Source organism: Saimiri boliviensis, chromosome 9 (genome assembly GCF_048565385.1).
Source record: "Saimiri boliviensis isolate mSaiBol1 chromosome 9, mSaiBol1.pri, whole genome shotgun sequence".
NCBI classification, from domain to species: Eukaryota; Metazoa; Chordata; class Mammalia; order Primates; family Cebidae; genus Saimiri; species Saimiri boliviensis.
In genome coordinates, this window is record NC_133457.1 from 105085279 (window position 1) to 105110527 (window position 25249).

The window sequence follows — 25249 nt, forward strand, 5'->3', positions numbered from 1 at the left end:
TCTGTTTTTCCCAAAGCTGTTAGCTTGCCGTGGTTCCCACTGGTTATAGGAATCTTTGTGTAGGCACCTGCCAGTTTCCAGACTGTACTGGCCCCCAGGGGTCACATTCCCCCCCAACTGTGCCTGTTTCTTCTTTTTCTGTTCACGTTGTCACCCCATTAACCATTGCATTTTCATTTCATTTCATATCATTGCATTGTGTTTGTTGTAGCCCCACAGCCTCTGTGGCCCACTGCACCACCTCTTCCAGGAAGCCATCCTTGATACTATCTTTCTGGTACCATCTTTGAGCATCTGTGGCCTTTGCTGCCTGTTAGATAATTAGCTCTGGAATCAAACTCCCATGTGTTTACTTTTGCTCTTGAGTACTCTGAACATCTTGAGGCCTCCCCAGGCCCTGGGTTTGTGTTGGACTGGTAGGGAATGGAGAAAAGAGTCAAATGTGGTTTCTTCCTTGGAGGAGCTCATAGGCCAGTGGCCTAGACACCAGGGAAACACCAGCAGGTGTGACAAGTGGTGACACACAAAAGAGGAGGGGGCACCTAGTATGTCCCTGGCCTGGGCCTGGTTGGGGCTTAAGTGAGGAGGTAGGTGTGTGAAGGCTGAGGCAGGAGGGGAGACATGGGCTGGGGTCATGTTGAGTTAATTGGACTTGGACTCTTTTGAGGAGGGCTGGGCTTTGCCTGCCTTCCTCCAGTGCCCTTTGCAGAGCGGGGCTCACAGGCCTTGAGGAGTTCTGGGGTCCACAGCCCACAGGTGGGGATAGTAAAAACCCCCAGAAGGGAAGGAACCTGTCTAAGAAATCTTCGCTTACCTCTTTCAAGCTCTTTAGATTTTAAATAGACCTTTCATATTTAGTAGGAGTTGCAGTTTTTTTAAGTTAGAAAATTTCTTTATTCCATGCATGTTTAAGTAGATGGTTTTTGCTGCCATTTACATCAATTAGCTTATATACTTTGAGTTTTTTTTTTTTTTTTTTTTTTTTAATAGAGAAAGGGTCTCTCTTTGTTGCCCATGCGGGAGTACAGTACTGTGATCGTAGCTCATAGAGCTACTCTTCTGTAGCCTCAAACTCTTGGGCTCAAGTGATCTTTCCCACCTCAGCCTCCCACGTATCTGGGACTACAGGCATATGCTACCATGCCCAGCTAAGTTTTTTTTTTTTTAATTTTAATTTTTTTTTGCAGAGGTGGAGTCTTGCTCTGTTACCCAGACTGGTCTTGAACTCCTGGCCTCAAGCGATCCTCTTGTCTCAGCCTTCTAAAGTGAGCGTATGTACCTTATAAAAGGAAAACTCTCTCGGTAGCTCACGCTTGTGATCCCAGCACTTTGGGAGTCCAAGGCAAGTGAATCACTTGAGGTCAGGAGTTTGAGAGCAGCATGGCCAACATGGTGAAACCCCATCTCTACTACAAAAAAATACAAAAATCAGCCAGGCTGGTGGCGTGCATCTGTAATCCCAGCTGCTTGGGAAGCCGAGGTACAAGAATCGCTTGAACCTGGGAGGCAGAGGTTGCAGTGAGCTGAGATAGCACCACTGCAGCCTCCAGCCTGGACAACAGACCCAGACTCTGTCTCAAAAAGAAAAAATATCAGTGAAAGCATGTTTCATGTTCAGAAATTTGGGGTACTTTTGTTGGTGGTTTTTTTGGCCATATCTTCCTTATTTGGGGGATTTAATTTTCCGTATGTCCTCCTGTCCCTTTCTGATTAAATCACTTTTGTATCTCTTACCTCGTTGGCATCTTACTGTAGTCCAAGGAAGGAGGTGCCAGGAGTAGTGATTCCATTTTGCAGATGAAGAAAATGAGGCTCAGAGAGATGCGTCCAGGTTGGGCTTGGTGGCTCACTCCTGTAATCCCAGCACTTTGGGAGGCTGAGGTGGACGGATCATCTGAGATCAGGAGTTCAAGACCAACCTGACCAACGTGGAGAAACCCTGTCTCTACTAAAAATACAAAATTAGCCAGGTATGGTGGTGCATGCCTGTAATCCCAGCTACTTGGGAGGCTGAGGTAGGAGAATCGCTTGAACCTGGAAAGCGGAGGTTGTGGTGAGCCAAGATTGCGCCATTGCACTCCAGTCTGGGTAACAAGAGCGAAACTCCATCTCAAAAAAAAAAAAAGAGATGGGTAGATGGGTCCAGGCCTCCTGCCCACCTTGCCAGTGCTTTTGTTCATAATACCTCTCTATACCCTTTTTACCTGATGAGTGGTTAACAGTCTTGTAAATTTGGGGGACCTCTGTCTGTTGGGCTATTTGGAAGTGGCTTTTTTGAGCACAGAGGACACTAGGACACAGGTTTCAACAAGAAGCTTGAGTCTAATTTAGGGTCTTGGATTTGATGGTTGGGCTCCTTCTCCCCCTTCTAGGGCCTGCAGTGGGTCAGCCCCCTGAGGCAGGATTGGCTGGCTCTCATGTGCTCTGAGGAGCCCTGCCTTTCTCTTCCCTAGGGTTCCCGCTGTCCTGGAACTCTGCCTGGATAACAGGAATACTGCCCTTATGCACATCCTTTGGTGGCCAGACAGGGTGGTTATCCCACTTTACTGGACAAAAGGAGAGCTGGTAGCAAGCCTACAGCTTGGTCTGATGTCTGGGGGGAGTCAGGGTGGGAGCAGGAGTCAAAGACAGGAAGCAGCCCTACCTTCAGAAGAGCCAGGCACATAGATGGGTCCTCTGTGGTTACTGTCTTCCCCCTTTTCTAGGCTCCAGACTGGCTGCCCACCTTGTCCCTTTGACAGCACCCTGTCTCCCCACTCAGTGGATTGGGTGCTGTCCCAGGGTGGAGGCTTACTCTCCTGCAGAGGCATATTCTCAGCTGGCCCTGAGGGTTGTGTAGCTTCACAGCTTCCAGAGTGCTTGGGCAGAGAGTTGCTCAGATGAGGAAACAGCCTCCTTTTAAAGGGAAAGCACCTGCTATTACAGGCATGTCCAAAAGGTGACTGCTCTCCAGGACTGCAGGGCCCAGAAGCTCTGCTCTGAGTAACTGCTGGTCCCTAATCTCTGTGGTCTTAGGCCAGGAGTCTGTCCCTGAGCTGAGAAAGGAGGGGAGAGGAGGGAAGAGATGGAAAAGCAACATTGCCCTTCCCAGTCTCCCTGGCCCCATCATATAAGCTTTGATTTTACAGATTCAGTCTTGTGGTATTTTGCCTCAATGCTTAGAGCTGGCCCCTGGCGCCAGGCAGCAGGCACATTTCCTTCTGCCCAAAAAAACAAAACACAAATGAATCTGAGGTAGGGCAGGCCAGGGCTGACCTTCCTGTGTGAGTATCTGCGTAGCAGTGTGCCTACATGTAAGGGTCTGTGGTGGGTCTACTCCCATGAAAACCTTCATCTTATTCATGATGAACCAGAGAAGATTGCAGACTTGCCAAGACCTAGCTTTATGCTTGGAGCCAGGATTTGAAACTTGATCTTTGGGGGTGCACGTGCCTCAGATTATTGATGAGTGTGCAGGTGGGGTGCTGCAGGCTCAGGAAGCGGCATGTCTACATGTGGTTATCTGAATACAACTCCCTAAGAATCCCCTTTCTCCCCATACAATGCCCCCATCCCTGCCAGACTTCTTTTTTTGAACAGAGTGCAATAGCCGCTTGTATTCTTCTCTTCATGGACCAACTTATCTTGCCTAAGTTTGGGTTTGCACCTAGTGGAGCCCTGGCAAGTGGCCTTACTTGTCTCCCCTACTGCCAGCTTTTGTAGGCCCCGTGTTAGTGGCACTAGGCACACAGGTAGACAGGTGGGCTGTCTCCAGATTTCTCTGTTAACAGCACTTCCCAGCAGGGTCCTCATAGCAACCATGTGAGGTAAGTAGAATTTCCAGTTTCCTGAGTGGAGAGACTGAGGCTGAAAGAGTGAGAGACTGCCAGGGCCTCACAGTTAGAATTTAAGAGCTGTGTGGCTCTCCTCACTAAGCCAGGAAGAGGATGGTCAGGGCAGGCTTCCTGAAAGCAGGAGAAGGCAGATCTCTACCAGGGCAGGGAGCAGAGCAAGGATCTCAGAATTCAGCCTGGGGCACCAGGCAGCCTGGCCTGTGAGAAGATTCTCAGTCCTCAGAGCTGACCTGTGTATACAGTTGAGGCATAGGCGTGTGTGGTCCCTCATTACTTCAAAGCCCCTCAAGAAAGACTGACTCTGTTTCTTCATGAGAGTTTGTGGGCAATTAAATATAAGGGACTAGATCCCCCTCACTGCCCCAAACAGCTTATCTTGTCACTGTCTACTATAGCCATGGTTGGAATGGTAATGCTCAGGCCATTCCTGAAGCCCAGGCAGCATTCATTGTGGGCTTGGGGACATGTGCCATTCCTGAAGCCTGGGCAGCCATCACCATGGCCCTGGAGGCTCAGAGGAATGAATATGCTACAGCCCTGATGGGCTGTGCTGGCTGGGCTCTGCCCTCTTGGGTCAAGGTGAGACTGGGGATTAGGCCTTTGTCATCATGCTACACATCAGGCCTTCTGGCTGCTAGATGTGGGATCCTGCCCTTGTTTTCAGAGAGTTCTTCCTCCTGATTGCCCCATCTTCTTCGTAGTGAGGGTCTCTTGGTATCTCTGTCTTTTCTTTTCCCCATAGTTCTCCTGCATGTTGTTCTCTCATGGTTCTGAGTTGGGGAGGAGTGCTAGGTCATGGATCTCTGGGTATAAGGTATGACTTTCCTACTCTTCTAAGCTGTTCTCCCCTTCTCAAACTCCCAAGTTCTGGGAAGGTCTCTTTTCCTGCCCTCCTGACTGATCGCAGCGAGGTCTGACCAAACTGCCAGACTGGATCAATCTTTCTCTTACCTGCAATCAGGGCAGAGGCCATTCCTCTCTGGGGAGTCGCCTCATAAATTCCTGGGGACCAGCCCTGGCTCTCTCAGGAAAGAGGACACTGCTATATTTGTTCTAGGAGGCAGGAGGATGAGGGGTGAGGTTGGGAGGTAGTACAGGATGTGGCTTTCAAGAACCTAGTAAAGCATCTCACTCTCCTGCCAGGGCCAGGCTGGTGCCTCCTTATGGAAGACAATACAAGGGACTAGATGTGGCCGATGGGAACTTGGGAGAATATGATGCCTGGCCTTGAGCCGCTCTGTGCCTGCCTGGTCCCTATTTCAGGCACCTGTTCTGCCTTCAGACGGATCTCAATGGAAATATGTGCAGGAGCACAGGCCTGTTAACTGTGTGTGTGTGTGTCTGTGTGTGTGTGTGTGTGTGTGTGTACTCACACTCAACCTTTGCAAGAAGGTGTGGAAGGGGGATGACAGCAGCTTCACGCCGGAAGAGCAGACTGGTTTCTGTTTCAAAAGGCAGAGTTTATGGTTGTTCTGCAGTTTCTTATCTAGTCATTTCCCCTGATGGAAGCTCCTCCTCCTGTCCTTGGAAGCCCTGTCTTCTCAGTTAGATCTTCATGGCCCAGTTCTCCCTGCCCCTGTTCCTACCTGAATGTAACTATTCATTTTTTCTCTATTTAGTTGTCCTTCCCTTTGCCTGTGTATCTGCTTTTTAAATTTCTTGGTTCAGTCATTCAGCAAGCTACAGAGGAGCCTGGCCTTAGGATGTGAGCAATGGATATACATGCGTGTGTGCATGAAGCATCAAGTGTGTGAGTACCACAGGAAGGAACTTCTCAGTTGGAACCTTGATGGAACAGAAGAGAGCCTGGGAGGTAGACATTCCCAGACTAGGAATCAAGATGAAATGGGGATAGGAAGCACCAGCTATTGTTGCCCTAGGTATGGCTTAGTGTGGATGGAGCAGAGGATGAGAGGGCAAAGCTGGGGAGGTAAATCCCTGGGCTCTGTCACAAAGAACCTTGAAGGCCATAGAAGGTATTTGTGCTCCTTAGACTGGCAGTGGGCAGCCTAGGGAAGGGATTGAATGACGTCTTGTGGGGTGGTCAGAATAATGTTTTATGAAGAGCCAGAAAACTGGGGAAAGATGGCTGATTGGTGAGAACCAGGGGGCAGGGCAAGCAGCAGGAAAGGCAGGACTCTCAGCTGGAGGACAGGCCAAAGAGATTTGCTGAGGGGACAGGTGGTTCCAGATAGAAACAGGAATGTGTTGGGGAGGTAGGGTAAAGGCCAGAAGCAATGCCCGCTGTTCCAAGTGGGATAGATAGGGAGTTCTGTGACAGTTGCTATAGGGACGGGACAGGAAGAGAACATCTGGGGAAGTTGGGCCATTAGGACATTCCAGCCAGGTTGGTGTGCAGTTTGGGCTGGAAGGGCTCCTGGGGTGGGGGCTGGCCAGGCAAATGCTGGCACTGCATCTGGCTCCAAAGTTACCAGGTCAGTCTAGGTTTAGAGCATTTTTAAGAGGCTTCTGAGCTTAGGGAATACTTAAAGTCATCACTGTTGGCTAAGCCAAGCTTTTTTCCTTTGACCTCATCTACCTCAAATCAGTGACTTCTAGGCTGGAATATATGCCCTCCAGCCAGTGGTCAGCCCCTCCCTGTGCTGAAGAGTGTGTCAGAGCCTATGCACCTAAGCACCTTTAGTGAGGAAGCAGAGGAGTCGGCATTGGATGGGCTCCCTCCATGTGCCACATATACAGTGCTGGGTGTTTCTAGCTATTACAACTTTTGATCTTACCAGCATCTTTCTGATGTTGTTATATGTTACTCTCTTGACAAGTGTAACAGTGAGATCAGAGTGGCTGTCACTTTACTGAGATCACATAGCTAATGTGAGGTGGAGCTAGGATTTTAGTCCAAGCAGTCTTGCCCAGAGCTCGTGCGCATGTTTTTTCTACCACCCTGCCTTCTAGAGAAACTCAGTCAAGCTCTTTGTTTTATAGATTGTAAAACTGAGACTGTGAGAAGTTAAATGAGTTACCCATCATTGTCTCAAGTTTTAGTGGCTGAGACAGGTCATCTGCTATTTAATCCTGTGTACCTCTCTGACTATGCCCCGTGAAGGCTAGGGGAGCATGCAAGGGCCTTGGATAGCTAAGATAAGGTCCTGGGCAAAATGGTGGTCTGGGTCCAGGATGGCTGCTGCTCTGGGACCACCAATGCCTTGGTCAGGGGATGGGGCCGGGATTCCCTTGCTGAGACTTGTGTGGGGATGTCTTTAGCAATTAGGCATTTCAGGCATGTACCAGTCTTCTGGGCCTGAGCCTTTCTCTTGGGGATCCTGAGGCCTATCTTAACCTACCCAGCCCTGCCTCTGGGACTTTCTGATTTGATTTGTGTGTACCTTGTGTTAGGCAGTGGTCCTCATGATCAGCCTTGGGTCTCCATTTCTCTTTCTGGAATCCAGCTCTTTTGCAGGTCAAAATGTCTCAGGGAACAAAGATAGGGAAGAGACACCCCGCATAACCGCCTTTCCCCCAGATAGCCTTCTCTGACCTCTGAGCCCTTAGCAAAGGTCTATCCCTAGACTCAACCCAGCCCTCTTATTACCCAGTGTGACTGAGCGGTCTTGGCTCTGCCTCTGGGGTTCCTCCCTGAGAGAGAGTGTAAGAATGAGGAAACCAGGCTGCCCTCCTTTCGGTGTTGACTCCGGGAGACCCCAGCTTGATCTTGGTCTCTTCACTACCCCTCTAGTTGATATTCGCGAAATCAAGGAGATCCGCCCAGGGAAGACCTCACGGGACTTTGATCGCTATCAAGAGGACCCCGCTTTCCGGCCGGACCAGTCACACTGCTTTGTCATTCTCTATGGAATGGAATTCCGCCTGAAGACCCTGAGCCTGCAAGGTGGGAGTCAAGGGGGTAGAGGAGATAGGGGATAGTTAGAGGAATGCCTGCTGGCTCCTCCCCAGTGGGAGATATGTACCCTCGGTGCAGCTGTTTATACCTTGCTCATAGCCACATCTGAGGATGAAGTGAACATGTGGATCAAGGGCTTAACTTGGCTGATGGAGGATACATTGCAGGCACCCACACCCCTGCAGATTGAGAGGTAAGAACCACTCCTGAAGGGATAGGGCTGGGAGCATTAGGGACCCGGGGGACAGGAACAGCAGACCATTGTGTGCCCAGACATCTCCTAGGTCTGGCCCTAGATGGAGAAGTTGCCCTTACCTCAGGCTTCTCTTCTCCAGGTGGCTCCGGAAGCAGTTTTACTCAGTGGATCGGAATCGTGAGGATCGGTAAGTACTGAGCTGTGCGTAACCCAGCAGGGTGGGTATGGGCATCCAGAACCTTAGCTGGGCCTCTAAGCAGCTGCCTGGAGACCCAGAGGACCCTGGGGACCTTAAGTGGGGCTAAGGGGTGGGCAAAAGTTTCTGGCACAAGTAGCTTTCTGCACAAAGCCCTCTGGTGGCCTTGGTGTAATCTGGTGAGAGGAGCCAGCCACATGCTGTGTGGCCTGCCACTGTGGGCAGAGACTGGATGTGTAGAAATCGCTTTGGGTGTCCTGGAGGTGAGGGTGGCCAGTAATGTGGGAAGAGCGCCCTGAAGCTCATGGCTCTGAGGTCTGTTGTGGCAGCCAGAGGAGTCAAGGAGAGAAGGGGAGCGAAGACCGGATGGTGTGGGTGCTGCACCATGGTGAGGTCCTTTGACGTGAAAGGAACGGGAAGCCATGGAAGGGTTCTGAAGAGAGGAGTGATGTGATCTGACTTGGGTTACTCTGGATTGCTCTGGCTGCTATGTGGAGAGCTCAGTTAGGAGCTGCTTCCATACTCCAGGTGAAAGATGAAAGGGCTTGGCTCATGATGGTAATGGTAGATTTTGGCCATGGTGTATTTCGAAGATAAGCCAGAAAGAAGGTCCTTAACAGATTGATTATGGGATGTGAGAGGAGTAGAGGATAATAGTACAGTCTCTGGCTTGAGCAACTGGAAAACAGAGTTGCGATTGACTGACATGGGAAGATCAAGGGACAAGCCCATTTGGAGGGAATCTCAGGGGTTCAGTTTTTGAGGCATGTTAAGTTTTCTGATGCCTGTTAGAGCTGTCCAGGGAGAGATGTTGAGTAAGTGGGTGATTGGAGTGAGTTTAGGTCCACAGTTGGGGCTGCAGATATTAACTTGGGAATATGTAAATGACACTGAAAGCCACAGGACTGGATGAGATCATCTAGGGGGCAAGCAGACCAAGAAAATGGCAGGGTCCAGGGGCTGATCCCAGATCACCCCCATATTAAAGATTGGAGGGGTGGAGGACAGCTAGTGCGGTAAGAGGAGCAACCCCCAGAGTGTTGAGTTTTGGCAACCCAGGGAAGAAGACAATGGTGAAATCTGACCCTTGACTCTTGGATTTAACATGGTGGGAAGAGCAGTGTCAACCAAGTAGTGAGGGGCCCAAAGGAATTAGAGGGAGCAAGATGACTCTTACAAGGAGTTTTGCTGTGGAGGGGAGGAAAGAAGTGGGGCAATAGCTAGAGAGCTAAGCAGGGACAAGACATGTGTTTTTGGTGGACGAAGTAACAGGCTGCATATGTTGATGGGAAAGAGTCCACAGAGGGCAAGGTTGGTAATGTAGGCAGTTGCCACCAGAAGGTCTCTGTTTCCTCACTGGAAAACAAGGACCCTGATAGCACCTACCTCCTGAGTGACTGAGGATCAGAGGAGATGGCACCTGTACAGAGCCAGCCCTCCCTCTGTGGCGTGTGACCCACTCAGTGTGGAGCTCAGTCCCTTTGGGGAATTTTGGTGCCTCCTCCCAGGCTCTTGGGTCTCAGAGGAGGTGAACCCACCACCCCCTCCTTGACACCACCTTCCAGGAGAGAAAGCCCCTCTTTTTCTTTCCTGTCCATCCTGTTGCCAGGTCCAGCAGTGTCCCCAGCCTCACATCCTGGGCAGGACACTCCTGGAGAGCAGAGGTGCTTGTTCTCTGAGTTTCTTTCCTAGAGCCAGGCCCTGTCCAGCCCCAGGAGGTGCCCAGTTGCCAATGATTGTATTTGGTGGAGGATGCACCTCCCTCTTCCTCCCCCTCATGGGTTCATGGGTTCTGAGGACCAAACTCCCAGCATCTCAGTGGGCAGCAGGTGGGGACCCACTGCCATGCTGCCCCCGACAAGGAAGTTGTGAGTGAGCCCTGCCTTCTATCTTAGATGGGCTGACTGCCACCTTGGCACAGGCCTGAGCAGTGCTGGTGGGAGGGGAGGCCTGGATTTCGATTTTTCTTCCATGCCTGACCCACTTTACTGAATCTGTTCACTTCTTCCTTGCTAGAATTACAGGCTTGCTTTTCATTCATTCATTCATTCATTCATTCATTCATTTATTTATTTATTTAGCTCAGATGAAGAACTGAGGTCCAAAGAAAGGAAGGGACTAATCTTGGTCACCCCATGGGTTCTGATTCAGTCTCGCCCTCAGGACTCCAGGTTCCCAGAATAGTGTTACTTACCTGTCCAGCCCCAGGTGGGCTCGACCTACAGGTCAGAGGTCATCAGAAGCTGGATGAGACCACTGGGGATGTCCCTGTTTCCTTAGTATATCAGCCAAGGACTTGAAGAACATGCTGTCGCAGGTCAACTACCGGGTCCCCAACATGCGCTTCCTCCGAGAGCGACTGACAGTAAGTGCCCCCCAGGGCTTTCTGTAGATGGGGCAGGGGAAGCCAAGAGCCCTGCAAATGGGGGCCTGACTGGCAATCCTGCTTTGTACCATGCAGGACCTGGAGCAGCGCAGTGGGGACATCACCTACGGGCAGTTTGCTCAGCTGTACCGCAGCCTCATGTACAGCGCCCAGAAGACGGTGCATGAGCCACCTGCCCTCCCTCAACCCCTGCCCCTGTTCCTTCACTCCACCCCTATCCCTGCCTGCCTCAGCCCTGCTGCCCTGCTTAGGGGCTTTTGTGTGCCATTTCTCCAGTTCTTCTCCTCTTGAGGCCTGCCCCCATCTGCTGCTCTAGCCTGTCTTCTTACTAGCCCCTTTCCCACATGGCCTCACAGGGGCTCTTGCCCTGACCAGGTTCTGTTTCCTGCAGATGGACCTCCCCTTCTTGGAAGCCAGTACTCTGAGGTTTGGTTTGGAGTGGGGAGGTGGGGTTTTCCCTTGGGCCCCCTTCATCTCTCCTCTGGGTGATTCCTGATCCAGGTGGGAGGCAGTGGGAGTAGGGAACCGTACTGGACTATTCTGGAAGCTGTGCTGGCTGGGAGTTGGGTTCTGCCTTCCATGGGGCACTTCACTGTCTCTTGGCCATGCTAGCCAGCTTACCTTCTCTCCCTGCAGGGCTGGGGAGCGGCCGGAGCTTTGCCGAGTGTCCCTTCCTGAGTTCCAGCAGTTCCTCCTTGACTACCAGGGGGTATGGCTGGGCTGACATTGGCCCAGGGTGTCAGGCTGGGGGGTTGGTGGGCTCATCACTGACTGGAGGCTTCTCTCATGCCTGGCCCTGCCCTGCCCTCCCCCATCAGGAGCTGTGGGCTGTTGATCGCCTCCAGGTGCAGGAGTTCATGCTCAGCTTCCTCCGAGACCCCTTGCGAGAGATTGAGGAGCCATACTTTTTCCTGGATGAGGTGAGCCTGACATTTCACCCTTTTTGTTGTCAGAGAATGGGTAGGGGTAACCAGAACCCCACCTGGGCTCCAGGAGCTAGATGGTCCTTAGGGATGCCACCTTGTTCCTACCTACTGTGCATCTTTCCCATCCCCAGTTGGAACCAAGCACTCTCTCTTCTATCCCCAACCTACCATCTCTGGTCGGACAGGGCAAGGGCTCACTTTCTCTTCCCTTCCACATGTTCCTGGACAGTTTGTCACCTTCCTGTTCTCCAAAGAGAACAGTGTGTGGAACTCGCAGCTGGATGCTGTGTGCCCGGACACCATGAACAACCCTCTTTCCCACTACTGGATCTCTTCCTCCCACAACACGTGAGTGTGGCTCCTTTGGGCCCACCTAGCTTCTTCCCAGGAGGGCCCATAAGACCATACATGCCTCTCTTTGCCTATCCAGGTACCTGACCGGGGACCAGTTCTCCAGTGAGTCCTCCCTGGAAGCCTACGCTCGCTGCCTGCGGATGGGCTGTCGCTGCATTGAGCGTACGTGGGGTTCAGGGCTGGGGGAGGGAAGATGGGAGGCCTGCCTGCTTGACCATGGTGATGTTGCTCCTCAGTGGACTGCTGGGATGGTCCGGATGGGATGCCAGTCATTTACCATGGGCACACCCTTACCACCAAGATCAAGTTCTCAGATGTCCTGCATACCATCAAGGAGCATGCCTTTGTGGCCTCAGAGTGAGTCGGGGGGTGGAGGACCAAGGGGTTAACTGGGCACCAACTCTCTTATTCTGGAGGGACAGAGGGCAGAAAGACCCCTTGAATGCCCTGTCCCCTCTCCCCCTGCCTTTCATCTTTGTCCTACCTCTTGGCCTCTCCTCGTCTTCTACTTCCTGCTTGAGCTGTTGCTTTCCCAGTTATACTTTGTTTCCTACATCTTGGGCCCACTGTCTTCTTCATGGGTTCTTTAGCCTGTAGAACACATTCATGCTCTTCTCATCTTCAGAAAACATGCCCTGGTTTCTTTAGGCCAGTATCCTGCTAATTCCTTTCCCCTCACAGCCCAGAAGATTGTCTGTGTTGCTTATGTCCCATTCCTTCAATTCTGTTTACTGTTTAACCTGTGGTCACTGATCTCCCTGACCTCACCAGGGCTCTAATAGCTAACTTTGGAGGCTTCTCCTCTCTCTTGACCTCTTTGATGTGAAAGATTTTTCTTGCACTGCTGAGCACCCTCCATAATTGGACCAGCTCGGGACCGCATCTGTTGCCACCCTTTGGTTTCCATTGCCGCCACAGCTGTAGAACCCCTTCTGCCCCACCAGTGGCTATAGCCTGCCTCTCTTCTGAGAAGCCTGCCTCTTTTCTGAGATGGTTTTTATAGACAAGAAGCCCCCAGGCCCTTGACGCCCAACACCTCACTGTGAGAGGCTACTTAGACCCCAGAGGATTGCAGGATCTGTTTCACTGTGCTTGTCCCCGACCCTGCAGGTACCCAGTCATCCTTTCCATCGAAGATCACTGCAGCATTGCCCAGCAGAGAAACATGGCCCAGTACTTCAAGAAGGTTCTGGGGGACACACTCCTCACCAAGCCCGTGGATATCTCTGCCGATGGGCTCCCCTCACCCAACCAGCTTAAGAGAAAGATCCTCATCAAGGTGGGGTGGTGGGCTCACTGGGGAAGCCCCACACTTCTCAGTGCCTCGCCTGGGCCATGGCTTCAGCTGTTGGGCCTAAGCCTGGTGAAGAGGTGGGGTGAGGACTGGGGTTTGCATTGCCCTGTTCTGGTTGCCCCTACAGCACAAGAAGCTAGCTGAGGGCAGTGCCTATGAGGAAGTGCCTACATCTGTGATGTACTCAGAGAACGACATCAGCAACTCCATCAAGAATGGCATCCTCTACCTGGAGGACCCTGTGAACCACGTGAGGACTGGGCTGGGCTTGGGGTGGTGGGACTGGTGGGTGTGAGGACCCTGGCTCACGAGTCCTCCTTTGGTCTGTTCCAGGAATGGTATCCCCACTACTTCGTTCTGACCAGCAGCAAGATCTACTACTCTGAGGAGACCAGCAGTGACCAGGGCAATGAGGATGAGGAGGAGCCCAAGGAGGTGAGGGACCAGCCCAGGTCTGGGGGCTGGGCCAGGTCAGGCCTGAGCCAGGGTCACAGTGTCTTTGCTGTTGCCTTCCCTTGACAGGTCAGCAGCAGCACAGAGCTGCACTCCAATGAGAAGTGGTTCCATGGGAAGCTTGGGGCAGGGCGTGACGGGCGGCACATCGCTGAGCGCCTGCTTACTGAGTACTGCATCGAGACTGGGGCCCCTGACGGCTCCTTCCTCGTGCGAGAGAGTGAGACCTTCGTGGGCGACTACACGCTGTCTTTCTGGTAACACTTCCCATGCCAACGCTCACGTTCAGTCAGTGTGCGTATAGACATGACACCACCCAGAGATAACCAGTTAACATTTGAGCCTTTGATCCAGGACAATTGTTTTACATGGAACATAATTTCATCTACACACACACAAACACACACATGTGCACTCACCCCCCACCACACCCCTCCCTTTTCAGTTAATTTGAAGCCTTTCAGTGCAACTGCCCACACTTGTGCTCCTCAGGAACTTGGCCTCCCTCCTTCAGACTTGGTGCCTCACTTGGGGTGGAACTTGATCTTTGGGGCCCTGGCCTGTTTCTCCCAGCCTCTCTCACCCTGTGTCTTCCACAGGCGGAACGGGAAAGTCCAGCACTGCCGTATCCACTCCCGGCAAGATGCTGGGACCCCTAAGTTCTTCTTGACAGACAACCTCGTCTTTGATTCCCTCTATGACCTCATCACACACTACCAGCAGGTGCCCCTGCGCTGCAATGAGTTTGAGATGCGACTTTCAGAACCTGTTCCACAGACCAACGCCCATGAGAGCAAAGAGTGAGGGAGGGGCATGGGAGTGGGCAGGGGAGGGCCATGGGTGGTGCTGGCCGGGCCTGACTCTGCTTGTCCTCAGGTGGTACCACGCGAGCCTGACCAGAGCACAGGCTGAGCATATGCTAATGCGTGTCCCCCGTGATGGGGCCTTCCTGGTGCGGAAGCGGAACGAACCCAACTCATATGCCATCTCTTTCCGGTGAGGGGTGTGGCCCTGGGTTGTGGGGCCTTGCTGGGATCTGGGCTGCCCTGACCCTGTGTGACTATTTTGTCCTTGTGAAGGGCTGAGGGCAAGATCAAGCATTGCCGTGTCCAGCAGGAGGGACAGACTGTGATGCTAGGGAACTCGGAGTTCGACAGCCTTGTTGACCTCATCAGCTACTATGAGAAACATCCGCTATACCGCAAGATGAAGCTGCGTTATCCCATCAATGAGGAGGCACTGGAGAAGATTGGCACAGCTGTGAGGGCACTGTGGTAGACGGGGCGAGGCAGGGGAGGCAGGAGAGACCCAGAATCTTTAGTCACTGGATAATCTGGATGTGTGTAACAGCAAGGCCTGGGGTGTTGGAGTTTGTAAGAGGGCCCCTGAGTCCAAGTAGGAGCCATGGTCTGGGTACCAGGAGAGTATTTGGAAGAGGGGACATCTGTGCGGTGTCTGTAAGGATGGGGACAGGCACACAGGCAGAGGATTCGTCATGAGCCAAGGTGTGGAGGGGGAGGTTCTGGGGCTCACACCAGGAGAGGTACACACAAGGGAAACTCATCCAGCTGGGGTTGGCCTGGAGACTCTGTCCCAGGGCAGGTGAGATGAGGCTACCCAAGAATGGATGGTATGGAGGACAGAGCCATAGGAGGTGAGACCAGTGAGGGAAAAAATCAGGACCTATGGCAGCACAGGTGGTGACAAGGACCCTGGACAGGAGGAAGGGGTCTGGGACCAGGAGGTCAGTTGAGAGACTCCTGTCCTCATTAGACTCCCCAGTAGGGTGGGAAGAGGCCTGTTGTCCACTGGCCTCTGGGATCAGGTGGTGGAAAGGAGCGGCAGAAGGAGTGTAGGGAATGGGAAGGCTGTTCCTGACTTGGCTCAGCAGTGAACCAGTGAGCCACTAAACTAAAGCACTGAATATGGGCAGTCTGTGAAGGACCCACCTGCACATAGCTCAGAAATATTTGGGAGTCTGGGCATTCAGGACCTGAGAGATTTTAGAATCCTGGGCTGGGCTTCAGGGGTAAAAATGTGAAGAAAGGAAAGGGTGAGACAAGGTCTGAGGCCCCTGAAGCTGTCTCCACTGAGGTTGAAGGATCCCTGTGGACCAGGTGCTAGTGTGATGGTGGCCGCCTTGGTGTCCTGGTGAGGAAGGCCACGTGGAAGTTTGCTGCACTGGGGGAAAGGGAAGCTGCTGGAGAAACCAGCTGCTTTCTACCTCTGGGCTCTGGGACATTAACATATCTCATTGTGTCCTGTTTCCAGGAGCCTGACTACGGGGCCCTGTATGAGGGACGCAACCCTGGTTTCTACGTAGAGGCAAACCCTATGCCAACTTTCAAGGTACAGCTCAGGCCTCTGGGCACAGGAAGCTGGGGAGGGTCCCCAGCTGCTTGGGGCTTCATTTCTGTGTTCTGGGCCATCTGGTCTTTGTGGAGAAGTGGTGGTTGTGGTTTTCTGAGGCCCAAGAGGTGAGAGATGTGTGGTTGGTGAGCGACCGCAGGTCACCCAGGGCTGACCCACTCCCTAGCCCCCACCCCTGAGATCAGCCATGACCCTTTAAAACTGTTCCCATGGGTGACCCCTGTTTCCTCCCTGGGCAGCAGCAGGGTAGGGGGCAGGAGGCACACTGGCCACTCATTCCCTGGCATGTGGAGCTCTGTCACATAGGTTCGTTTTTCTCGCCTTTTTCTCTAAAAAGGCCTGGGCCCTCTTCCCTCCATAGCCAGAGGACCTGAGAGGTTTTTCTTTCCACTTCACAGATAAGTGATGGGGTCCCATCCAGGCCCCATATGCTTCCAGGTCCTGGGGAGGCACTCAGGGCAACTGCAGACCCTGCCTTCTTGGCCTGCCAGCCTTGACTCCTGGGAGAGGATACAAGGTTCTCTCTGTGGCCCAGGGTGCGGCTTAAGGTTCCACCTGGATCCTAAGGCACTTCACTGGCAGAGGTCCTACCTCTCTGATCATATCTGTTCCAGAACCTCCCTGCAGGGCAGTAACGAGAACTATAACTAGGGCCTGTTGCTGGCAGTGTCATCTCCCAGTGGCCTGACCCAAGGCTGGGAAGCCCAAGCACATGTGTGTGTGCACATGAAGCCCCAGGTCAGCAGTGGCAGGGGGAGCCTTTCTGCTCTGACTGGTGCGTCTCACCTCTGCAGTGTGCAGTCAAAGCCCTCTTTGACTACAAGGCCCAGAGGGAGGACGAGCTGACCTTCACCAAGAGTGCTATCATCCAGAACGTGGAAAAGCAAGAGGGAGGCTGGTGAGCCTGTAGTGTGGTAGGCCCAGAATCCAAGGGCCCCAGTGGAGCTGGGGCTCCAAAGACATGTATTTGTCATGTGTTTGTCTCCTGTGTGTACCAGCAGTGCCTGCTCAACCTGGCTTAGGCATGGGATCCCCTACCAAAGGATATTCTCCTCGTGGGAGTTAGGGGTGGTTGCTGGAGGTCAGCACCCTATGGCTCCCACAGGTGGCGAGGGGACTATGGAGGGAAGAAGCAGCTGTGGTTCCCATCAAACTATGTGGAAGAGATGGTCAACCCCGTGGCCCTGGAGCCAGAGAGGGAGGTAAGGCCAGGATCACCTGAGGAATGGCATTCCCTATCCCCAGATTCTCCTTAGAATCTCCCATCACACAGTCCCAAGCATGCATGTGCATGCACAGACACATGTCACATGGGCTGGGTGGTCTCCCATATACCTGTGCTATGTTTGGCAGTCACAGGTACACCCACAAGATGCGTTTGTCCCATGCACACGGATATCCCCTCACACACATACGCAGTAGCCATGCTGACCATCGGTGGGCTTTGCTTCCCACAGCACTTGGACGAGAACAGCCCCTTAGGGGACTTGCTGCGGGGGGTCTTGGATGTACCAGCTTGTCAGATTGGTGAGCTCCCATCCCTTTCTCTTGCCCACTGTTCTCTAGGGTGAGGTTCTCCTTTGTATCTCTCTCCTGCTCGTAGGGAGGAAGCTGATGGCTGAACCCCAAAGGCTGCCCTCACTCCAAGCTCTCCCCATGCTCTCTATATCCCTTTGACACCCTGGGCTCCCTTTGTCACCCTCAGCTTTGACCTCTGCATGTTTACCCACGCCAGGCACTGGGGAACCCATCAGAATTGGCTGCAAAGATGATGCTACTGTTTGGCTGACCTCCCCAGGCCTAATGGGTTGGGCCACAGGGATGTGACAGAAGCTTGGAGATGGGGTTGAGAGGCAGACGTGGCCTGAGGCAGAAGCATGAGTCAGGCAGAGCCGAGTTGAAACACTGGCTCCACCTCAACCAGCAGTGACTTGTTTGAGTTGCAGCATTGTCATCTGTAAAATGGGTCTGCAAAGCAGTCCTTTCTCTCATGGGGTATGGGAAGGAGGAAATGGAATGAGATAGAACTCATTTGAGCCAGTGCCTGGGGTATGGAGTGGGTGAGATGTCTATTCTCAGTTCTTATCTGCTCTCGCCCTCCCAGCCATCCGTCCTGAGGGCAAGAACAACCGGCTCTTCGTCTTCTCCATCAGCATGGCATCGGTGGCCCACTGGTCCCTGGATGTTGCTGCCGACTCACAGGAGGAGCTGCAGGACTGGGTGAAAAAGATCCGTGAAGTGGCCCAGACCGCAGATGCCAGGGTGAGATTCTGCTGGAGCCTGCTGCGGGGCAGTGTGTGTGCCTGTCAGGCAGCTGAGACCTCCAGCTCTCAGCACAAGCCCCCTCAGAGCAGTGGGGCAGCCAATGGCCTACGCTAGATAGGCCACAGCCCCTGCCTTAGCTAGGGATCGAGAAGAAACACATAAGATACAATGTGGTGTGTTTAGATGGTGTTGAGTTTGAGATAGTGATGGGTCGTTTAAGTGGGTCTGCTTAGTGGGCAGTTGGATACACAAGGCCAGAGCTAAGAGGAGAAATCCTGGGCTGAAGCAGGAGTGGCATCCCAGGCATAGGAGAGATGAGGTTGTGTACAAAAGGAAGAGAACTTGGGATGGACTGAGAAGCTCCACATGAGAAGGCATGGGCAAGGAAAGAAGTCCAGGGTAGGCAAGTCAGACAGCCTGTAGGCCACTGGTGAGGGAGGGGGGTCTCCTGTGTTGAGGGATACAGAGCTAAACACAGGCCTGATAAGAACCTGTAAATGCCCTTTGGATTCAGCAGCAGCACATAGCCCAGTTGTGTCAGCAGTATGGCTGGGGTTAGATGGCAGTGGGCAGCGGGGGAGTCTGGAATGGCAAAGGCAGAGCCTTTGTAGGGCCTGTCCTTGAGGGAGAGAACAGTTGACTGGGGTTTGAACAGGCTGTCATGTAGACAGCTGAAGGGAGGGAGCGAGCAGGGTGTGGGAGGAAATGGAACCCAAGCCTAGCTGGAAGGACCAGCCTTCTGGAGAAGGGAGGCCTCTTCCACTGAGCCTGGGGGAGCAGAGAAAGAAGTATTCTCAAGGGTTAGGGAATTCCTACTTGGTGGCCCTTTCACCAAGTGCATTTGGTAGGGGGGTCTGTAGCTGCTTTGGAGAAGGCACCTGCAAGCCAAACAGAAGGGATAGGGTGCTTGCCAGGCTGTCCCCTAGACGGAAAAGGTACAGGTAGACCAGGTGGCTAAAGGGCTGGATCCAAGGGTCTAGGCCTAAAAAGGAAGAGAGTTTGAATGTAAGAACCACTGAAGCCGGCCATAGTGGCTCATACCTGTAATCCCAGCACTTTGGGAGGCCAAGGCAGGCAGGTGACAAGGTCAGGAGTTTGAAACTAGCCTGGCCAATATGATGAAACCCCATCTCTACTAAAAAAATACAAAAAAATTAGCTGGGTGTGGTGGGGGGGGCGGTGCCTGTAGTCCCAACCACTCGGGAGTCTGAGCCAGGAGAATCATTTGAACCCAGAAGGCAGAGGTTGCAGTGAGCCAAGATCATGCCACTGCACTCTAGCCTGGGCAAGAGAGAGAGACTCTGTCTTAAAAAAAAAAAAAAAAAAAAAGCCACTGAAAGAAGAAAGGGGACCTCCAGGAGTGAGATGATGGGAAGGGACACTTGTAAGTGGGCTTCTGTAGAGATTTGCATGGAGAGTGGGTGGTTGTATTGGAGTTGGGGGAGCTGAGGCAGTGCGGATCATCCTTAGGACTCAGATGGAGACCAAGCCAGGGACCTGCATCCTCAGTGCAGTCACAGATGACACAGGGCATTTTTACCCCAGGATGAGGCTGAGTAATGAATGATTAGAAAGTGTCACTTGTGAGTGTGGCCAATCCCAGGATCCCTGGAAGCTCACTGTGAACATGGGTGGTGATGAGGCGTCTGTACCACCTCTCCCCCAACCCACCTCTTTAAGAGGGTCAGAGGGCAAATGTGTCTTCTGGGACAGAGAGGAGGAAAGATGATTGATCCCAGGATGAGACTGAGGACAGAGCTCCCTCGTTTACTGTTTGGTGTGGTGTCTGGAATGTACAGGGGAGGGTGGGGGAGAGGCCCAGTGAACCTGCAGTGTGGTCGTGCCCAAGGCTGGCAGGGGCTTCCTTCTCCTGGGCAGGGCTGTAGCAGGGCCTTGTGTGTGTCACCAGCTCTCTGAGGGGAAGATGATGGAACGGAGGAAGAAAATCGCCCTGGAACTCTCTGAGCTTGTTGTCTACTGCCGGCCTGTTCCCTTCGATGAAGAGAGTAAGGGTCAGGGCTCAGGCGGGGTGTGCATGTGCCTGGAGGGCCTGGTGGGTGCAGAAGGACTATTTAGTTATCCCCACAACACTGCCCGGGTGGGCGGGCTCTGTAAGTGTTTTCCCTGTTTGGCCCAGAGATTGGCACAGAACGTGCTTGCTACCGGGACATGTCGTCCTTCCCGGAAACCAAGGCTGAGAAATACGTGAACAAGGCCAAAGGCAAGAAGTTCCTTCAGTACAATCGACTGCAGCTCTCCCGCATCTACCCCAAGGGCCAGCGACTGGATTCTTCCAACTATGATCCTTTGCCCATGTGGATCTGTGGCAGCCAGCTCGTGGCCCTTAACTTCCAGACCCCTGGTGAGGAGTTTCCCTGTGAGGAGGGCGGGGAGAGGCACTGTGGGGCAGTTGGACTGGAATGCGCCATCATCTGCCTCTTCCAGACAAGCCTATGCAGATGAACCAGGCCCTCTTCATGACGGGCAGGCACTGTGGCTACGTGCTGCAGCCAAGTACCATGCGGGACGAGGCCTTCGACCCATTTGACAAGAGCAGCCTCCGCGGGCTGGAGCCATGTGCCATCTGTATTGAGGTAGGTGCTGCTCATCTGGGCTTCAGGGTGGAAAAGGGGCTGCTTGCTGATGGAGTGTGGTTATGTCGAGTTCCCCAAAAATGGGCAGTTTCAGGCCTCAAGGTGGTCAGTGTGGGTGGGGCCTGAGCAGAGTCTCTGAAGGGGTGAAGATAGCATGCGGTGTACATATCTAGGACATGTGCAGAGCCACTGATGGGGTGACTTGCTCTTATAAGAAATTTTTTTTCCTAATAGGAAATCATTTAAAAGATTTTTGTGTTAAAATAGACATGGATTTAACATAAAGTAGATGGCAAGACTCACATGGAAATTTTAGCTCAAGCTAAGACTAAACTACGGGCAGCAGGACTCCATGGGCAGTGTCCTGGGGTCCCAGCAGAGGGCGCACTGCCTCCACTTCACAGATAGCTGGCTGAGCCTCCACAGTCTGGGATTGGAGGGAGCAGGAAAGACAATCCTAGGCCCCTTTGTCTGCCTGCAGGTGCTGGGGGCCCGACATCTGCCGAAGAATGGCCGAGGCATTGTGTGTCCTTTTGTGGAGATTGAGGTGGCTGGAGCTGAGTATGACAGCACCAAGCAGAAGACAGAGTTTGTGGGTCAGTCTGTCTTCCCAGTCATCCTCCTCCTCCTTCTGGGGGTACCACAAGGCCCTCTCCACCAGTCATCCCATCCTCTCCCAGGGTGACCTGAAGCCTTTTGTCGTTGCCTTCACAGTGGACAATGGACTCAACCCTGTATGGCCGGCCAAGCCCTTCCACTTCCAGATCAGTAACCCTGAATTTGCCTTTCTGCGTTTCGTGGTGTATGAAGAAGACATGTTTAGTGACCAGAATTTCCTAGCTCAGGCTACTTTCCCAGTAAAAGGCCTGAAGACAGGTGAGGACCATTCCTGGAGGCAGTGCCCCTGTGATCTTGCTGCCACGGTAGGGCTGGGCCCCTTGCTCTGTCCCTCCTGGGCTAAGGACCAGGGTTTCCTCCTCTTAGGATACAGAGCAGTGCCTTTGAAGAACAACTACAGCGAGGACCTGGAGTTGGCCTCCCTGCTGATCAAGATTGACATTTTCCCTGCCAAGGTATCTGCAGCAGGGGTGGGGTGGGCTGGCCTGAGGTGGGTGGGAGGAGAACAGGCAGCACCCTCCTGAAGTGCAGAAAAGTCACTGACCCTCTTCTGCACTTGCCTTCATTGAAGCAAGAGAACGGTGACCTCAGTCCCTTCAGTGGTACATCCCTGCGGGAACGGGGCTCAGATGCCTCGGGCCAGCTGTTTCATGGCCGGGCCCGGGAAGGCTCCTTTGAGTCCCGCTACCAGCAGCCATTTGAGGACTTCCGCATCTCCCAGGAGCATCTTGCAGACCATTTTGACAGTCGAGAACGAAGGTAAGGGAGATGGAGGGGTGCTAGAGCCAGCAAGGCTGTGGCTAGGTCCTACTTCAGTGTTTCTTTCTCCTGGGTAGAAAAGTTATAGTATTGTCTGGCTTTGGGCTGTCCAATTGACACTCTTCCCTTCTGTCCAGGGCCCCAAGAAGGACTCGGGTCAATGGAGACAACCGCCTCTAGTTGTACCCCAGCTTCGTTGGAGAGCAGCAGGTGCTGTGCGCCTCATGGAATGCCATGAACTGGGTTCTTTGGAAGCAGCCTGCTGTGGTGGCCTTCCGGGTCTCACAGCCTGAAGCCTAGATTCCAGCAGTGAATGCTAGACAGAAACCAAGCCATTAATGAGATGTATTACTGTTTTGGGCCTCCATGCCCCAGCTCTGGGTGAAGGCAAAAACTGTACTGTGTCTCGCATTAAGCACACACATCTGGCCCTGACTTCTGGAGATGGATCCTTCCATCCTGTGGGGCCAGGACCACAGCTGAAGCCCCTTGGAGAGAGAGGGCACCTCAGCCAGTGGCACAGGAGGCTCCAAGGAGCCACTGACATTCCTAAGAGTGGAGGAGGAGGAGGAGGAGCCTTGCTGGGCCAGGGAAACAAAGTTTACATTGTCCTGTAGCTTTAAAACCACAGCTGGGCAGGGTGAGAGGCTAGATGCCCCTGCAGTCTGGCCCTGGAGCCAGGGCAGAGGAGTGTAGGGCCTGCATGGAGAAGGGCTCTGCCCTGCCTGAGGAGGAGGACACAGCACAAGGGCACATTGCCCATGGCAGGGAACATAACCCAGCCTGAAAGATACAGGGGATCATGTTAAAAATAGCAGTATTATTTTTCTTCTCAATGGTATTGTAACTAAGTTATTTACTCCTCCTGCTCCTCACCCTTGTAGGGAAACCTTGGAGTAGAGCCTTGGAGAGAAGAGTGGCAGGTGGGCTGCCTGCTGTGTTAAGAGGGCTCAGTTTGTGATGTTAAGGCACTGTCAAGAATGGGGTGGGGGGTGGGTGGGAAGAGAAGCAATAGCAGAGCCTATTTTGGTGAGGTTTTTTTGTTTTTTTAAAGCAAAGATAACTTGATATGCTTTCCCAAAAGGAATTGAAATGCCTGCCGCTTGGGTGGGCAGGGTACAGGCAGCTGGGTGCTGAATGAAGCTGCCATGCTTATTGCAGCTTCTGTCTGACTGGTAAAAAAATGATCTAGGGATCGAGATGGGAAAGTTAGAAAGGCAGCCCCTACCTCTGAGGACAGAGGCTGGGGTCCAGGCCCGTGGGCGCAAAGGTGCCTCCATAGCATAGCCAGCATTCAGCACACACAAACCTACTGCCCATATTTGGGCTCAGGGTTGGCCATTTGCTAGTTCTGCTGCCCTCTAAGATCTGACTGCCAAATAAATAATCCTCATGTCCTTTTTCCTTTAACTTGTATGCTCTTTTTGGGGCTCAGGAAAGCCTGTTGTCTGGGGACATACTCACCAGATGATTCTGCAATAGAAGCAGGTGGGATGTTTCTGGAAACTTTTCAGGTTAAGTAGCTGTTACCTTCTCTGGGCTAACAGCAGTTGTGGGGCCACCTTCTCTCCTGCCCGTCCGAACAGAGTACATCCTGCCTGGGTTTCTGGCCAGCCAGCTTTGGTGATGATCTGGAAACAACCAGAGCTCCTTTCCAGTTTCACAGAAATCTCTCCGTTCAAAACTGTTGCATTCAGTTAACATTGCCAGGTGCCATTCTGGTTGCCTCTAGGACTTGGCAGCCAAAATCTCTGTGCCCAGAATATGGTTGAAAAAGTCCTCCTCTTCCCGAGGCTCTGTTTCCATCATATTTTGTGCTGGGATGGAACAAAAATGATGCCACACAAACAATTTAAGATCTGGTTCCATGGATGACATGAACTGATAGCCAGTATCAAACAGCGACAGTGCTCAGGTTCTTATGTGACTTTCTTCTAGAGCGTCACAGTCCCAGCTCATAGAGAGGAGGGTGACTTTTTCCCATACAACACAAGAAGGTGGTGGATGGGAATTCACCAGGGCCCTCATGATCCATGTGGTTTTTATGGCGTGGAGAGAAAGGTTTCCTATCAGAAGGAAGAAGACTGTGTAGGCCCTTCTGTTAGGGCTCATCTCATTGGTTAGAACATCCTTGGCCTGCTGGTGTTAACCCTTTCAATTTTCATCAATACATGTCTCCATTTGCTGAATAAGTTTCTGGAACACAATCTGGGGTAGGGACAGCTCTGCCTTTCTTAAGGCAGCTTTGTAGACCTGAAGCTCATGTATCTTGGGCTCTATAAGACATTGCCTTTGCCTCACTGGAGAGGCTTTGTTCTTCCTAGTGGAAAATGTGCCAACTCTCAAGCAAATTTAAAGATCATTTTCACCTCAAGATTCCTCCAGCCCTGACAAATGTCGATTGACCCAGAAGGACCAAGCAGAGTTGGGGAGTTTTGGTGGGGGGGATTACTTGGGGTCGAATACTTTGACATCAGGAGTTGTTTTCCTCTCCCCATGCCTGTAGGCCATGTCCCTACAGTGCGACAGCTTGGGCAGCACTGCCTTTCCTGCTGGGTTATGACGTGTGGAGTCTCAACCCTAATAGCACATTAGCACCATCTGGGGAGCTTCTGAAAAATACTGGTACCTGGGGCCTTAGCATAGGTATTGGTCAAAACCTCAAGGTGACTTAATGAGTAACAAGGGTTGAAAAGCTGATTTTGTTAGAGCAAACCAAGAGAGAAGGCAGGGCTGGGAGAGGGAAGTTGGTGGTGCCAGAAGGCAGAGGGGCTACTTAGCAGGCTCCTTGCTCTCCTGTTATCACCAGTAGAACCTTCTGGCTGACAGACCAGGGACAAGCAGACTGGGTTCAAAGAGACAGACCTTCACTTTCAACAGTTTTTGACACAGACATGTACACACAGAGCAGAGCTTAAAAGGTCAGGGGCGTTCTGCCCCCTGCCACAGGACTAAAGGCTGCCCTGTGGGACAATGGCAGGAGCAGTTTCTGACCTCAGTATGTATGGCCATGAGCAGAAAAGGCAGGGGTCTCCTGACCAAGCACATCTTGAACATCACCTGGGAGCTGGGCCTGGGCCTGGGCCTAGAAACTCACTTGTCTATCAACTTGAGCCCATCACTCATCGTATCAGTTCCGTTGAGGG

At 52.6% G+C, this 25249-nt stretch overlaps 2 protein-coding genes across 6 annotated transcripts in view; one reads left to right on the forward strand and one right to left on the reverse strand.

The window, feature by feature from the left end:
• The window catches only part of PLCG1 (phospholipase C gamma 1), a 39753-nt gene extending 16240 nt beyond the window's left edge, over positions 1-23513 (forward strand). Inside the window, exons 3-33 of the mRNA XM_039479774.2 lie at positions 7528-7680; positions 7792-7885; positions 8028-8075; positions 10365-10449; positions 10546-10629; positions 10862-10896; positions 11107-11179; positions 11289-11390; positions 11626-11744; positions 11827-11912; positions 11987-12107; positions 12861-13029; positions 13172-13294; positions 13378-13479; positions 13567-13754; positions 14097-14297; positions 14374-14493; positions 14577-14757; positions 15769-15846; positions 16662-16765; positions 16973-17069; positions 17325-17394; positions 17972-18129; positions 20042-20138; positions 20270-20494; positions 20578-20726; positions 21208-21322; positions 21441-21602; positions 21711-21799; positions 21916-22103; positions 22241-23513. Coding sequence (XP_039335708.1) covers positions 7528-7680; positions 7792-7885; positions 8028-8075; positions 10365-10449; positions 10546-10629; positions 10862-10896; positions 11107-11179; positions 11289-11390; positions 11626-11744; positions 11827-11912; positions 11987-12107; positions 12861-13029; positions 13172-13294; positions 13378-13479; positions 13567-13754; positions 14097-14297; positions 14374-14493; positions 14577-14757; positions 15769-15846; positions 16662-16765; positions 16973-17069; positions 17325-17394; positions 17972-18129; positions 20042-20138; positions 20270-20494; positions 20578-20726; positions 21208-21322; positions 21441-21602; positions 21711-21799; positions 21916-22103; positions 22241-22283 — 3659 coding nt within the window. The 3' untranslated portion in view covers positions 22284-23513. The remainder of the gene's footprint in view (positions 1-7527; positions 7681-7791; positions 7886-8027; positions 8076-10364; positions 10450-10545; positions 10630-10861; positions 10897-11106; positions 11180-11288; positions 11391-11625; positions 11745-11826; positions 11913-11986; positions 12108-12860; positions 13030-13171; positions 13295-13377; positions 13480-13566; positions 13755-14096; positions 14298-14373; positions 14494-14576; positions 14758-15768; positions 15847-16661; positions 16766-16972; positions 17070-17324; positions 17395-17971; positions 18130-20041; positions 20139-20269; positions 20495-20577; positions 20727-21207; positions 21323-21440; positions 21603-21710; positions 21800-21915; positions 22104-22240) is intronic.
• The window catches only part of ZHX3 (zinc fingers and homeoboxes 3), a 183562-nt gene that overhangs the window by 26961 nt on the left and 131352 nt on the right, over positions 1-25249 (reverse strand). The window contains exon 5 of one of the 5 annotated variants that reach the window (XM_074406539.1): positions 956-23920. The exons of the other annotated variants lie outside the window; for them this stretch is intronic. Within the exon in view, the coding sequence (XP_074262640.1) occupies positions 23832-23920 (89 nt within the window). The 3' untranslated portion in view covers positions 956-23831. Of the gene's footprint in view, positions 1-955; positions 23921-25249 lie in introns of those variants that run through there. 5 annotated transcript variants of the gene reach the window in all.